Here is a 17,432-nt window from a genome sequence, read left to right as displayed (position 1 = left end):
TAGCTGAAAAAGAGACCTTACAAGAGCCCCGCAGGTCTTCAGAGAATGTGCTGCTCTGGTACTCTGACAGATGTCTAAGCTTGTTGTTTTATGCCATGAGGCTCTGCACATTTTCTTTAGGCCAGTGCTTTAACAATTCCTACAGCATCTCAAAGCTGCAGCAGCAAGTCTTTTTATTGATGTTACACAAGCCTAAGTGGTACGCCTTCGAACCCAGACATCAGCTGATCAACATGTTACTTCAGGTTTAATTCTGTGTTTTAACCAACAGTCTATATTCCATTAGCTGCAAACAATGGCTTTTACTGTATGAATTTTCTTGTTTATCTGACAATAATTAGCAAAACTTTGTTTGACGCTAACAGCGGAGATTTGCTAATGAAGAAAGAGGTGATATCTTAAAATATGGAAGTCTTCAAACACATCACACACAGTGAATGAAAAAACAAAAGCTCAGCAGACAAGCAAACCTGAAGAAATATATTCACTAGAATTTGATTAGTAATAGTCAATCATTATAAGGACTGAAACAGTACTCATCTACAAAACTGCGTGTTCACCAATCAAGTCCTGATACCATCAACAGTTTTCATGCAGGTGGGATGCAGTGCAAAGCTAAAATATTATCATCTGCACTTGTAGTTGTACAGCTTTTGCTTAGGTTTGGGGATAGAAGGTCAATATTCTTTGTTCTGCAAGAAAAGAGTGGAATGTTATAAATTTATCAGGCCATTTATTAGGAATTGGTCCACAGTTCAAGATATGAGATATGATGAGCTTCTGTAAGTTACGAAATGCATACATCCTATGTTCAGATTATCACTCCTGAATCTGCCTGTTATTACAGCACAGACTGCAGCTATAAACATTACGGAATGACTAATAATTGATATACAGTAGAGCATTACAGAAGGGGAAAGAAAACAAACCACTCAGATACAAATCACTTAGGGCAGGGCCTTTCTACTGTGTGAACATCTAAGAGCTGATAACGTTATAAATCTACAGTTTGTAAGACTCAATGTCTCGCGCTCCTCTTGTGTGGAGAATTTTGCTGTCCAAGCTGCGTGTTTTATGACTGGTAACTACTGATGAGCTAGACCTCACACCTACAGTTCTGATGAAAGCTGGCAGCGAAAGGAAAGGAAACGCGGTAGCAGCTGTAAATTAAAACAGGGAGAGACTGGTCAGTAAATTTAAAGGGGTGAGACTAGCCAAAGTGCAAGATGTAAAGTTCATCATCCCTGTAATGATGGTTCTGTGTTTTTCCTACAGGTGCTATATTAGCACCACAGTCCAAGGGGGAATGCTTAAATCATCCGGAAGAGTGGCCATGGCCTAGGCAGTGGCCCCAGCCCAGTCCAGTTTGGGAAATAAAATGATTTCTATTTATTATGAAGAGTACAATTTAGATGATGCAGTATGAAAGTATGACACTGGCACTCCAGAGCCCAGTGATGAAGACGAGGGGAACATGGCTGTCGGATTGAGCAAAAAAAGCAAAAATGAAAAAAAAAAAACTTTTCTGTGTACAGTAGTCTCAAAAGACAGTTTAAAAATGATGACTACAAACTACAAACAGCTGAGAGAGGAAAATATAATCTACATGTAAAACTGCCATTCTAAAGGAAAACTACCCTCCAGTATCACTAATGACATCAGATGTGAAAACAATTGCAAGGAAATCAAAGTTGAATGTTACAGGCCATTGTTATTATACCTTTCATCCCACAGCACACCAAAGAGCATCACAGGTAACTAATGAGATATGAGTGCTGTAGTCACAATCAGGCTTCCAGACACCAGGGAGAATAAAATCATGAGTTTAATATGTGGTATTATACTACTATGATTATTGATATCACATTCCATGCTGAGAAAACCACAGTAAACAAGTAACTGGTGAATGCAGTGCAATTATTTACTAATATACTAAGCACAATCTGTACTACTTTGCTGCATAACCTGTAGCTGTAACACCCTGCATGGGTTATCAGGAACAGTTTATATTTTAGCACAGCAAAGATGAGTGGCAATGAGGTCATTTACAAAGTAACACTGAAATAGAAAACATATCAAACATATAATTGCTTATTAATTTTAGGACAAAAGTGTAGTCCTGTTCATTGCTTTCCTGCAGTTTATTCTATACAACCAAGATTGTGCTACATTAATATTTGTAAATATTTTCTTTACATGTAATGAACATTCAATTTAAATTACAGCTATCACAAATGGGACCTAAAGTAGTTATGACTCAATTGCTCAAGTGTGGTAACACAGATAAATGTTCCCAAAATGTTAATATTTTTGTAATATTCTAGCTCATGGTCCTATTTTTCTTCATACTTTTATCAAGGTTCACCTTGACAAAAATCATAACTTGGCAAAGATCCTGTCTAATGTCAACAGTTTCAAAAAAGATGTCGCTTTGATCAATTTTTAATAGACCTCGGTAGCATATCTCTCTGCTGGAGTCGGCAACAGGGTGCCAGATCTTAGCTTATTTGAGGAAAGGGATGAGGTTGAAATGAATCATTCCAGGACTACCATATGGATTTCCAAATATGACTTGGAACCCTACCTTTTTGGCAGTAGTCTCCAGTTTTCTCAATCCACTTTGAAAAAATTCAGCACTTTCTTATAAACTGGTGAAAACCGAGGCTCATCGCCTGAATAATAAAATCTTCCTCGTGTTCCAGCACAAGTTTTATAAAGATACGAGTTTAGCTTATAGCCTTTTGTGTGGATGATGTATTGAAGAGAGGAGGTTAGGATTACATTGTAATTAAACTACCTGATTCCCCTGGTTGGATTGCATCGCTAACCAATATTGAGGAGCAATGAGAGGAGTTCAATTGGCCATGCACTGCTAGAGAGTGACCTAGTACAGGGGTTCCCAATCCTGGTCCAGCTGAGCTCTCACCCCCACTGAACCCGAAATGACTAAATTAATTGAAATAACAAAATTAAACATGTTGGAGGTTGCATTCCAACTGTTGCATTTCATAAATGATATAAATTTTGAGTAGAAAAAATGTAGATTCCAATGAAGCAACTCGTTATTAAAACAAACTGTGATTCCACATTAAAATAAATCTTTTTCTGAATAATCAAAAACTGAACTTGAATTTAGGAGGCTAGTATTTAACAGGACCACTCAACAGTAACTTGGATGACATAAAAGGCTTATATACTGTGTAATGTTTTCACACTTTTAAAGTGCCATGCATTTAAAATCGATGTGGAGTCTTTATGTCATTGAATAATAGTGCATAATAAATGCAAGTTTAGCATTACAAGGAACTATTTTCTTTTGTGTCAGTACTGTTCAGTTTTACAGTGACTTTCACCTGTATTCACCTATTCACAAAATTCTGATATATGCACTAAGAATACTTATTATTTCTTTGACTTAAATGAGTAAATGAAATACTACAACTCATTTACAATTTCAATACTACAAATTCATGAAAATAATAAGCACAGCAGCAAACAAAAATGTACTGACCCCAAAAATAAATTATGTGTTGTATTTGTATAAGTTCTTAATGTGCCCTTCAGATTTACAAGGGTTATCTGGAGGCAAGCCTTTCCAAAAATATTAGTAAAATGATTTTTGTAAATCTTATAACCCCACTGCCAATAATTAGACAGGTTTTGCTGAGGCACAAATGTGGGATGACTCTTGCCTCTGATTGGTTCTGGTAATACTGTCATCTCCTCCTCCTCTGTTTCACCTGAAGGACAATATTTTCAGATGAACCAATCTGGGTTTGTTGCTCTTCTTAATAACAGACAGTCACTTCTGATAAGACACTCTTCCTAAAGATTCTGCCCTTGATACTTACTGCAGGGGCATGTCAATATCATGCTAATGTAACAAAAATCAAGGACATCATCAAGCCTAGCTAAAATTGCAGCATGACTTGTTTGAAAATGAGGGAGCAGAAGTAAAAATGCTGCTCTCAGTAGAATAAGACTTTGAACCCCTGCTTGTAATTCTTGTCTTAACATGGATCACCAGCAATAACCTTAAACACCCACGCTCAGTTAAATACCATGTCATTCCTTCCCAGTTCTTCCACATTATCACGATGAAGAGGTGACAGCCCCTCACCAGGTTATAAACTGGTGCAATAATCACCTCATTAGAACGGAGTCTCAAAACTGATGATAATCCTGATCAAAACCTGACAGACTCTCCAGATCCGTCACTGAGGTCATGGTAATTAAGGCATCCATAAGTCTTAACTCCCTCGCTGCTGCTCAGTCAGATACCCTGTGTGAGTGAGCTCTAGGACCTCTTCCTGTGCAGGTGGTGCGCAGAAGAAAACATCTTTCTGGGCACTGGAAACACTACAACAGCACATGTCTGCGCAGGTGAGACGGGTTACATCTGAAAGAGAAGTGTCTCTACTGATAGACTTCAGGATCACCTCAGAAATCCAGAATCATTCAAACTAGAATGGAAGGGGAGGGGGGTGGAGAATCCCAGGCAAAACAGAAAAGCAGATACACAGGGATACAGGTCAAGTAGCCGCCTCTCATCTGTGACATTTCTTAAACTCCGAAGCATTTGTGACGGACTTATTACAAAGTCTCATGGAAACAGATGAACCAAATTACGGCTAATTGGGCACCTCCAAATGCAAATCAAACAAAAAAGATTACTGGAAAAGACCCGTCTCCTGTAACACTGTTTACAGAGGCATTGGTAAAACAGGCTTGAGCAATGCTGGTAAAAAAACCATCTGTCAGTACAAAGCCACTTATTCCTGATCTGAGCTGTGGCATCGGGGAGCATGTCCTCGGAATACTGCATGCAAGGATTACACCTTGGTTGGGATGCCAGGCCTATGCATGGCACACAGGAGCCCCCGTTCAGAATCCAACCCAGGACCCAGGTGGTGTGAGGGAGCAGTGCTAACCACTGTTGGCCCCTGTAAACCATCCACACCTATTTAACCTCTGAGCCCACACTGAGGTATTTCTGTCCTGAAGGATTTTAACGTGATGGGTAGTATTCCAGAGTTCATGGCCCGGGACCTCTTACTGTGAGTTATGTACTTCTAAGCTGACGATTAAGAACTTTTGACCTCTCTTGAGTAATATGGACTCCTGCTGTCTGGCCCCATTTATCCACCACAAGTTTCCAACAGCAGTGATTGTTAACAAGAAAACGCCAAAGGCCTATCCTTCATATTTATCACAAAATCAATACCTTTCGGCCAGAGCTGATGAAAGTAGTCTTCATCCAGAGGTTGATTAAGGATCAGCAAACAGAACTTCTGTGTTCCTGCGAGAAAAAGACATTTGCTTTTGTCGTGATTTTGAAAACATAGACAGTAAATGTGTGCAATTGTTTTCGTTGTCTTGTCAGTCGTTTCTCTTTTCCCTTGCAAAATTGTTTTAAAATAGATTCAACAACATCTATATTCTTCTGTTTGTTATCCAGCTTCTGTTTGCGACAACCCTTTTTTCTCTCAAGTTATACTTTGCAGTTATTACTGCAAGGAGGGCATTAATTAAAACAGCAAAGTCAGTGCACTGCAAAACAATTTCACGATCTTCTCAACCAAGATGACAATTAATAGAGAACAAAGTAAGGTCGGATCTCAACTGCATGGACCACATGAAAGGAAATGTAATACATTTCACAGCTGTTACCCGCTTTACTTAATCTGAAAAGTCAGTATTCCACACAGTAAAGAGTTTGATCACATATATGAACTGTAAAGAACAAGTCACTGATGAACTAAGACTGAGTTTAATCAGCACTTTGCATGCCACTTTAGATCTGTAGAAAAGAAAGGCAACATAACAGCACACACATTCAGGATTCAGGAACTGTTTTCAGACTTCTGACCAGGGGGGGAGGGCACATTCTCTGACACCCCCAGGTCTCTGGCCTCACACCTATTTTGGTTCACATCAAAGAGACTACAGTAAATTCTGCCAAGACCAGCATCCGATGTAATCTCTCCTCTCCAGAAAAAAAAAACCTGTCATCTTGGTCAATTCTTGGCAGATTCCTTCGAACACCGTGTTAGAGTGGCTGTCAATCAAAACGGGCACGACACAGTCTTGACAGGAGCATACAGTACGTCAGGAGTGGCAGAACCTTAGACTCGACTGCTACTGCAGAGCAACACAGAGGAGCACGATTATTTACACTCACTCCCACAGTCCCAGGACCCATGGTTGTTACAATCTATTAAATATTACATTTGATCAGCATTCCTCCCAAAAATAAATCAAAGGGGAAACCCATGCCAAAGCAAAGCCATGACTTATGTTTACAGATATTGAATGAAATCAGCCCTGCACTGGGATCCTGGGAATGTGCAGGGCTGGGCAGTGAGTTCATGCTCCAGCTCTATCACCTGTTATTGTCACCACGCGGACTTCATCTAAATGATCCGTCTTGTCTGCGTTGAGCTTCTTGAAAAGCATAAGCAAAATTATGCTGCTTATTTTATTACTTTTGTTTCTATGGAAGGGCTGCCAGAAAGAGCAGATTTGGACAGCAAAATTTGCTCAGGTATGCTGATTTCGATAAAATGCATGAAGCGCAGATCGCTATAGCGAGCACGGACACCTGTAGTTAAAAATATTACACTGTAAAGAGCACCTTAACATTAACACTTCCTGTTTGATTTTGTTTGTTTCTTTATCCTGTACATTGCAGCATTTCTTTAAAAAACAAACACTTATTTACCCAAAGGGTTGCAGGAGTCTGAAACAAGCTACACAGCCATGTGGCTGAAGCTCATCACTATTGAGTACCCATCAGGCAATGGCCAGATGGACTCTTCTTGCTTGTAAACTTTCTCATGTTCTTATGTTTTTAACAATCTATTATTTCAGGATTAATGAAGATGTGTCCATTCTTGCTGGTCCTCGTCACAGAGCACCACAAAGGCCTGTGTAAATCAAGTGGCCCGAAAGGTGCCAAATGCAACTTATGATCAGCTGCGACTGAAAGCAGCCCTGTACACAAACTCTTGTATTGATGGGCCATGTTATTGTTTTTTTCTCTAATAGCTGCAGTGACTGAGTATAATGTTGTTTGTACTCCACTAGCTTCCGTGACTTACTGAAAATGACAGTACAGATTTCACACTCCCATACCTTGTGTAGATACAGAGGTACATTACTCCACTTAGTCAAACTGCCACAAGCATGCGTCCTGTGAGGCATGCAAGGTAATAGCCGGTAAATATTTATCACTGCTAATGGATTCCCGAGCAAATTGTTTTATGTTTTCTGCCGCTGAAATTCATTAAGTAACTCTCTGTTTGATGAAAGTTTGGAAATGAAATGAACACTTCAGTGGCACTGCTGTGCCATGGACGTAGCTTAGATTTATCACTACGGCCGCGGCAGGTGAGGAAACTCTTGTGGCTCATCTTGCAGCTCCTGTGGCCGCTCTGTTTCAAAGCCAGCCCAGGCGCATCAGGATTCATAGCTTCTGCTCACTGGGGCAGAGACACCTGGCACCTGACACCTTTCTTAAGCTGAGGATCCTGGCCAGCGCTGGTTGTGCTGTAACAAGGACCAGGGTGTGCAGCCTGTGGTCAAGGCACTGTTCCTCATCCTATCTGGTCCTCAGAAGTTCCTTGGTTAACCTGCTGAGCTCCTCGTCCCTGATGCGCCTGCCCTCGTGCCAGTGTTTCATGTCAAGGGCACCGGTGACTGTGCAGCGGAGCTGACCGACCCCTGCACTCGCTCGGCAGAGAGCAAACACGCGCGCTCTGGCTTGGATCTTGTGGTCGGGTCCTGGAATGTTTCTCAGAGTGGTGGATTGAGTCAATACTGCACCTCATAGAGAATTAATTTATTGCTTATGAATAGCAGCAAATAACCCTGTCTAACTGTACAGTATGTTCAGGGAGAGAGACACACAGTTACATAGTTCCCTTCATCTGGCTGTAAATTATTATGTAATAATTCATGTAACTGCTGGTATACCACAACAGCTCTCATTCTAATTGTTTATGGTGTACACAGATGCAAAGACATGCTTAACACGAATTTAATTCCTGGCTTCCAGTCACCTAAATTTAAGGCAGTCTTTTGGATACTGTGCCAAGATCCGGGGCTTTGCACTTTTTCTTTTCTTTTAAATGCACATTGGTTATTTGAGTCCTGGAGGTGTAAACGTCTCTCCTGAAAGCTGGTTAATTAGAATGTAACAATCAAGGACTGTGATTTTTTCATTACATTCTTAGACATTTGCCAACATTAAGAGCAGACACTGACAAGACAACTTTAAACACAGCAGAGGAAGAACTAATAAGTAATGTGTTGTCCACACATCATCTTAATAAGCTGTCATTTGAGACATTGAGAAGATGCAACTTGACGAATTGTTCAAAACATACTATCATTAATTAAATTATAATTGAGTGACGGGACTGCTGTGCCTTTTTTGCTGTGTCTTTTCTCACAGGAGTTCTCACCACATAGCAGCGAGTTAAATTAGCACTTACAGCCCTTTTCATTTGATTTTTAAGCAAACTTGGGAAATACACGTATTTGGTAGTTTGAAATTTATTTTGACACATCAACTTTTTGATATTTAATTTTGTGTAGTTTTTTATAAGTAGCATAAAAAGGTAAAACCCATCTTTTTATCGCTGCCAAAGAAGTATATGGTTGATTGTACAGTATTTATGCTTTTAATATATTGTGATGCTGAAGACAAAAACCTTTGTGTTGAAATTACTGTACCCAAGAGCAAAGAAAAGGTTACAAATGAGAGGAAATGCCATTTGGCCCATTGCAGACCATTTGGTGGAGAGTAGTTAATGATTAGCCAGGGCATTGGCTTCAACACCATGCCCAAGCAGCTTGTTCCACACCCCACTACTCTGAGCAAAGAAGTGCCTCCTCTTCTTGGTATAAATGCACTTCCACTTGCATTCTCTGGTTCAGGTTCTTTCTGAAGACCCCCACTGGGTTGACTCTGTCTGTGTTTTGGAGGACGTACGAGGACATATGAAGGCCAATGCTTCTCCTAAGGAATTCAATTGTCATCTGAAAGATATATTTAGCCTGACTAATCTGTGACCAGTGCCCAGCTATTCCAACCTACTGCATACCAGCACTAGCCTCATTGCTTTTATCACTCAATGTGGCTGACCATTTTTTAAAAATAGTATGTCATTTTACCTTCTAAAAATGCAAAAACTGTGTCTAAAAACAATTATGATTAGACCTGGAAGTTGGGTAAAACCAGGACTTATTTTCTACGATAAGTCTCTTTGCTTGGTATTTGAAATCCTGTGGAGCTCCTGAGTGATTAGAGTGGAGTAACGCCATGTACACCAAGCAATCTGATTCTTCCTGTTGTCAGATTCCTGGGAATCAAATTAGCTAACAATGGCATCGTGACATAAACTCAGTGACTAGGGTTACTAGATTTTCTTTGCCAGTAAACAGGTCTGCTAATTTACAAAACCGTCCTACAGATGTGTGACTGTTAGCATGGTAATATCTTCCCAGCAGGAAATAAATGACAACTGTGGGAGAAAGTAACGTTTCTTTTATATAAGACAGAGGTAACAAAACTGTTCATCTAACAAGCACGCACACAGCTCAAATTTTTCACACAGCTTTTTTAAATGATCTTTGGTGAGTCATGCAGGAGTCCTCCTGGCAATCGAGATCTATAAAAGGTGTACCTACAGTACAGTCCTGCATGGTAATTAACACTCAATGCACACCCGGGCATCCTAATTGTAACTGTGGTTAAGAAGAATGGAGGATAAGCTATAGCCCTGTTTTGACTTCTAAATTCCAAAAACTAAAAGGCATGCACATGACTCCCACACTGTCATGTACAATATATATCCATCTATCGTACATACTGCATACAGCAGAACAGCCATAGAACTGCAAATGAACAAAGTTCAATTACATTTGACAATAAATAATTTGTACTGTAATTTACTAAAAATGTTGACTAAAAACAATTTAAAAGGTCCTTTATGTGTTCAGATAAAATCTTTTTCTTTTTTAATTGCATTGTAAATTTGACATTTTTTCTGTGATCAATTACTTCCTGTCAGGTGTGCGATTACAACCTGTCAGTTAAATATATCCTGTACAGTACTTACTTTGCAAGTGAAAAGAAACAATCTTCTCTTTTAAATAATGTCACCTAAACAGCATATTTAGAGACCACATCAATGAACTGCACAATTCAAGTAGCACTGCTTAAATGAGGGAGTCCTGTCTCAGGTGTCCAATTGGCTCTGGCTTGCATTGCTTAGACTGAATGACAAATTAGCTTTAATCAAGTCAGGCTTGAAAGTCAAATCTCAGCTTCATGGTAGCTTGAAAGGCACCTCTTCCAACAGATTGTTAACCATCTAGAATGTGAAAACACACTCAAGCACAATGGCACAGGAAAACACAAAAATGTAGGCTTCCGTGTAATTCCTACAGCCCTCACCAATGCACCCGATATGTATCGGAATATCTCCAGTTACTGCTCACAAAAACTGACCTCTCGAAACAAGCCTCATTCACAAAAGGTTATCAAGGCAATGAGAAGAGCAATAGCAAAGAATAACAGCAATATGAAACAAAACCAGGAGCATCAGAACATATTTAAGTTGAGAGTAGGAAATGAGAGGAGCCATTCGGCACGTCTAGCTTGTTTGGTACTCAGTAGTTCATTGATCTGGAATTTATGCAGCCATTTCTGAAGGGAGCCAGGGTATTGGCCAGGGTATCGGCTTCAATCACATGACTGGGTATGATCAGGATGTCATTGTTCTTATCTGGCTCTAGACCTTTCTTCTCTGATATTTTATATTCTCCAAAAACCTACTGTTCCCACGCAAGGTCTCTCCTGTATCCACCACAAGTTCTCATTTGCTGCCTTTATAGTTTGAGTGCCCTGGTACAGTGCCATTGCACTTAAAAACGCCAGGCAGATTGTACTGAGACTGTCATTCATTGGAATGAGCGACAACCATCCCCATTATAAATATCTACAAGAATAAGAATCCCTTTATTTGTTAAAAGTAGAAAAGCGAAAGAGAAACTATCTGTAAGAGGCTTTGGAAAACAGGGATGTGTGAATGTCATGGTTTCTGGGATAATCTCTCCACAAGACACTAAGCTGCAATGAAGTGCATAATTACGGGGCCAAAACTTAATCTACCGTGCCTAAGGGAAACACCAGTACATGTCAAAACTGGAAATCTCTACGGAACGACCAGATTTCAGAGAAATGGATACCAAGTACAGGGATCTCAAAAAGATCACGAATGCGAAACCAAGGGGAAAACAATTCAAAATGTGTTAGAGCTCGGCTCCACACAGATTTCTCATGCTACAGAACAGAGAACTGAATACTTTGTCACCACCCTTTGTGTAAGACGTCAGATGCTCTGTTATGTGATCTACCCCAATACCCGAACAGGGGAGGGAGAAGAACAACCGCAGAGCACGGGGTGGAAGTGTGGGGTAAAGGTTAGGGCTCTCGTCTCCAGAGCAGAGTATTGTGGGGTCCAATCCCAGCTAGGAAGTGGCTGTTCTGTCCTTGAGCAAGGCACTGTCCAGACTGTCACTTGCAGCATGTACCCCCTTAATCAGAAGCATTGCGTTAGATGACCCACACACATAAACCCCCTTTCTAACAGGGGGCAGAGCAGAACTGGGGCTGAGGCTGGACCAACTCTGATATTAACAACCCTCCCTTCTCTAGTCTGGACTTTAACCTTTCCCTTTCCCCTTGTTCTGAAACCTCTGCCCTGACTTACTGACCGACCCCCTCTGCCAAGCAGGACCAGTACTCCTGACACTGCAGCAGTAGCAGTCATTTTGCTCTTTCTCATTGTCTCAACGTGAGACCAGCCTTTAAACATCAATGTTGACTCCCCGCCAGTATTTACTGGTCTTTCCCAAAGCCAGAATGGACAACCCTTCCTGATTGTGGAACTTTTTGTAATAGAGGAATCAGATCACAATCAGCTTGACTCCTCTCATAACTTCATGCAAATGTTAACTCTCTCCGGGATGTCCATACACTGCCCTCTGGTGGCTTGAACCCCATATTGACACTACAGATACAGCTGCTCCGTTTACACATTGCAAATGAGAATTTGTTCAGAGTTGACTTCAAATGGTTTAATTAGTGCCGAAATAAAAAAACAACAACATTCAAGTGAGGGAGCTCATTTAGTTGTATTATTGACAAATATGCACCTTCAGTTAAGGAACATCTCATATGACCTGTTCGTGATTCTATGAAATTTGTGAAGATGGGCAAGAACAGTTATAATAATAATAAACTTTATTTTATATAGCGCCTTTAAAGGTGGCTTCTCAAAGCGCTTTACAGAATGTCAACAACAATAAATAAAAAGAATACATAAGATAAAACAATTACAATATACAGAGGAGGCTGAGGATGGTGGTACTAAGAAAAGCAGAGGGGTGATGAATGGAACAGTTAAGTAAAGGCTTTTCTAAAGAAGAAGGTTTTGAGTCTGGATTTTAATGAGTTTAGAGAAGGTGACTCTCTTATATCCTTTGGCAGAGAGTTCCAGAGCTTGGGGGCATAACAGGAGAAGGCCCTGTCACCCATACAATGTAGATTGACTTGGGGGACAGTAAGGAGACCAGAATTTGAAGAGCGAAGGTTGCGAGGTGGGGAGTAGGGCGATAATAGTTCAGACAGGTACTGAGGTGCCAAGCCATGCAGAGCCTTATAGGTGAGCATGAGGATTTTAAAGTCAACACGGAATTTGACAGGAAGCCAGTGCAAGGACTCCAGGATAAGAGTAATCACTTGCACTAGACCTGGTCAGGATTCTGGCTGCTGAATTTTAGACATAATGCAGTTTGTTCAAAGTAGATTTAGGTGGTTCAATAGTTATGGTGTAAAGGCTAGTTTGGCAATGGCTAACTATGTGATTCTTTATGCCATTATGTAACCTCCTTGTGCAACTGTTTACCAGATGAAATGTAAAATCAAAATCCTGTTGTCAGACTCTGCATCAGTGATTGTTAATGCATAATTGAGCACCTCGCATCTGCACATTACTTTGGATAAAAGTATCACATAATTATTAATAACATAAAAACTACACACAAAATAGCATGTTCTAATATACTGTATAACACTACATTTCATTTTGTTTCTTACAGTTTGTTAAAACTGGCAGTTTTTCTGTAAACGTCAAGTCTGAGGACTAAAAAAGGACTTGAAATAAAATATGCATCTTTTTTCTGAAATGCATGCTGCATCCCACACAATCTAAGTAAACATAAACAACATCTTAAAACCTTGTTGATGGAAGATAAGCCTATACTCTATCATTTGTACAAATTGATGCAGGATATGAATTTGCTTTAACTTTTGTGTTTGGTGCTGTAGACAGCTTCGTTAAAGAACCTAAAGTCACTGCAAAAGATTACATCCTTACTCTGAAACAGATATTTCTCGTAAGCCTGATTTGAACTACCAGAAGAAATAAAACATGTACGTCTAATAAGAATTGAACACTTATACCACAGGCGGTGCACAGGTTAATGACTCGCTACAGCTGTAAACACAGATCTGTATGTACGCTTTGTGAGATCAGTTATTCATATAATTGTTCTCTGAAGAGTATTGGATCTCTAAGTTGTCTCTATAGAATGACATAAAGTGTTTCCATGGAAATTAATGTATTTAAGCAAGAAAGAAAGAATGTCAAAATTTCAGTAACAACACTAGGGGCATCAATGTTTGAAGAAACATTAAAATGGACTTCTCAATACACCTGTGGTTAAAGCTACACGGACAAAAATCAATCCGCAGCACAGTAAATAAAGAACAGAGCACTCTGGCAAGAGCCTGCACCGGGTTCTCAAAAGGGCAAAGCAGTGAATACTCTCATTAATAATTCTCTACAGTAAATCCCCAAGTGACTGAACAGGCAAGATAAGACACAAAATAGTTAAATAAATAAAAAATGGCTGTCAATCAAAGAGAATGCTTTGTGAAAAGCTCTCTGAAAAGCAAAATAAATAAAAAGACAGACAAAGCCACTTACACATCTGGAAAGAAACCACAGATAAAACCATAGAAGTCTATAAGTATCAGTGCTGCAACGCAGTCATCCCCAAATATCCCAAAAGGCGAACTGCGGCTGTACGTTGAGGGTCCCGAATGACAGGCAATTGATGCCTGTCACACAAATACTTTCATAGAACAGCGACTGCTACATGAACAAGAAAGTCACTGAACTCTTAAACACAGAAAGGTTTGGACTTGGAAATAATGCCAAAAAAGATAAGAACAAGTATTTGTGCCATACAGTAGGTCAACCTCTGGGCCCCCAGGTGTGACAAAGAAAGGAAAACCATTGTACTGTATACGTAATTCTCTAGGAAACGATCAGGGCTGTGCTGAGAATGGCAATACCCTACTCAACCTGAGGGATGGAACAACCAGTGTCTGTACAGGCCTGATAACTCAACAGGGAGGCAGACGGTACCAGCATCCAAGCTGAGGGACAGAATGCCCAGATTATAATAAAAGGATGTTTTCATTGGAAATTTTTGCAGAAAAACAACAAAAAAAGCAATTCTTTGTTACATTTGTTTTCTAGCCTCAAATTTTAATTTTGTCATAAAATTCATATCGATAGAGAACCTTCCCGTCTTTTGATGTATTTTGCATTTAAGCCATTAATCTCGGTTTACCTATAATTTTAACCACCAGTATGTGCATATGAATGTATATTTGTATGCATGTGCATGCTTCTATATGTGCTGTAGAAATATATAATTCAGACAATGTGCCTTTCTGTAGGCTAACAAATAAATTAAATATATAATTTGAGTGTGGGTCCGAATAAAGACCTTGAATTATTCTAATGCCTTTGGAATTACTATAATTTTCTAACAGTGATGACAAGTGCACAAAGGGGGTCTTCATGAAAAAAAATACATTCATTTGAATTTTATATGAATCAAGGTTTTCAGAAGGTAGTTAGAAATGCTTACAGGAAATATTAAACTAAAGGACAACGGAGGTGATTCTGTGTGGATGAAGGGTCCAAAGGTCTAAAGGGGTCTGAATAATAATGGACAGTAAAGACACAACTGAAAAGTGGGAGGATTAGATTAACAGTGTTTATGGTATAATGACACTGAAAAGAGATTATCGTTGGAATTGCACTGGGTTCACAGTCTAATTGAATCTGGGTTTTGGACTGGAGTACACACCAGGGGAGCAGCACAGACCCCCAGAGCAAACTCATTCCCCGGGGTTGTTATCTGTTTCTCACCGGGATATACGGGTTCAAGAAACTTTTTAAATATACTGTATGACTGCTGAGTAAGTACTGTAGGTACTGTACGTGAACAACATTTTGCAAACAGTGTTCCTTCAAATGCTTTGGGCAGCAGTCTATCTACGTCTGGTGTGCTTAAGCCTGATTTGATTTAATCAAGGGCAGCCACATAGGTCACATATTGATGTGTGCTGTTGCAAAACAGCCATCGCTAATAGCACTTCTACAACTTAATTTGGTCAAAACCATGTTGCCATGATCTCAACAGGAAAAACGTCTAATCAAGGGGATGTTTTCAGTTCCATTTTTTAAATAGATTTATTAGTTATTTTCAGCACAATATCCCCAGCTAACACATACTGTAAACAGTGCACTCTGTACTCCCAAATAATTCTATAATTCTATTGTTTCACAGGATCCTGAGGGTATTGCTTATCATTCACAGGTTTGAACAGTTGTGACTCCAGAACATCTGGAACAAGAGGAAATCCATGAAGACACAGTGCTGGTGGTGTGTTAGTACTTTGCACATGTGGGCACCGTAGAGATAGAAGCCAGTGCTCCCTTTTCCCCGCTGTTCAGCAGCAGTGCTTGTGCACAAGGTGGGGGCTAGGCCGCTTCTGAAGTTCCAGCGTCCAGAGCTACTCTTTAACCAGACGCTGATTAAGACCTAAATGAACAGCTGATCTGGTGTCTCACTGAAAGAATTAGATCAACACAGTGAATTCAGTCTCAGAGAGACGCTGAACAGCTCTCAAGGACTGAAGTCTCCCTGATGTGAGCAATCCTTGTCCCACAGTTCTCAGGATTTTTACTTTGGGAAGCAGTTAAACAGTGAAACAGTATGAGCATTCAGTGCAGCTGATCACAAATGCAACATCAAGCCAAGCAGCTAACTACAGTGTGTATCCCAGGTATAAAGGTAACGGGCAAACGTGCCAACACCTCTTTATTCCCCAGAATACTCTCTCGCTTTCTGCTGCCGCATTATCCTGCCTTGTACACTTTTCAAATACGAACAAATGAAAAAAAAAATGAGTTACAGCAAGTTACTGCTATCGGACTAACCCGACCAATTTATCAATTTGTCACCTCTCCCAGCTGTTTAAAAAAAACCTGCTGACACACCGGCCCTCTGGGACTGGGGCTAGACTACCCTGGGCTTTATATCGTTCCTCAGAAAAAGAGAGAGGTGTGATTACAAACCAGCAGAGCCTGTACCATGTCACCGAGCTGTCTTTCAAGTCACTGGAGCAGTGAGCTGACAGCCGCTTTTGATTATCCGGAGCTCTGGGCCAGCTCTCATCTTAAGAGAGCATCATGGAGGGACAAAGCTCACCCCCTGCGCGGCACTTGCCCCACACGCGAGCCGCTGAAAGAGGATAATCATGAATAAGAACCCTTTCCAACAGCTGCTGCACCTTTCCCCCCACAGCACACTAACCCTCCGCCCTCTGACTTCCTGCACTTAGTCAGTTAAGCCAGATTTTCTTTTTATCACATTCTAAGGATCAGAATAAAAAAGAAAACAAAAAAGCAGAGAAAAAAATGACCTTCGGCCTGCTGTCCCCATCCAGTATACAAGGGCATAAAATATTCATACAGTTAATTTTTTTTAAGATGCTGAGGTTTTTGTTTACTGTTGGATGCTTGAAGAATGCCAAACAGCTCCTGCAGAACTGGTTCAGAAGGATGAGCAGCAAGAGCCTTTCTTTGGCAATGGTACCTCCCTCAGCAGTCGAGCTTGTTTCACTGTCTTCAGAAAAGGCAGGACTTGAATAACAGGCAGTGCTTTTCTAAGAAGGCAATTATGTGGGATGAAACAAAAAAAGCTTGTTCTCTCAACTTCCAACACAAGTGAAAAGACACCACCACGACAAACAACCTTGTTTCCATCTGTTTCCTATCAGTGATGTAATTAACCATATAGCTCTCGTCAGCTGCTGTTAACAATTCCCACAGAAAAGCCAGGGAACAGCCACTCTTGCACAGCCTTCCTTAGCAGCATGTAACTGGCCCCATAGGGATTCCCTGAGAGACACAGTCTTGACAGTATGTCTCAGAAAAGAAAATATCACTGCGCTAATAACTGATGCTTTAGATTTTGCAACTCAAAGCAAAATAACA

At 40.3% G+C, this 17,432-nt stretch overlaps 1 protein-coding gene across 1 annotated transcript in view; it reads right to left on the bottom strand.

Moving 5' to 3' along the window:
* The window catches only part of tpk1 (thiamin pyrophosphokinase 1), a 120,112-nt gene that overhangs the window by 80,452 nt on the left and 22,228 nt on the right, over positions 1-17,432 (bottom strand). Inside the window, exon 3 of the mRNA XM_088919006.1 lies at positions 5,225-5,299. Coding sequence (XP_088775132.1) covers positions 5,225-5,299 — 75 coding nt within the window. The remainder of the gene's footprint in view (positions 1-5,224; positions 5,300-17,432) is intronic.

Source organism: Atractosteus spatula, chromosome 6 (assembly GCF_055471065.1).
Source record: "Atractosteus spatula isolate fAtrSpa1 chromosome 6, fAtrSpa1.hap1, whole genome shotgun sequence".
NCBI classification, from domain to species: domain Eukaryota; kingdom Metazoa; phylum Chordata; class Actinopteri; order Semionotiformes; family Lepisosteidae; genus Atractosteus; species Atractosteus spatula.
This window is presented reverse-complemented; position numbering and strand designations above follow the sequence as displayed.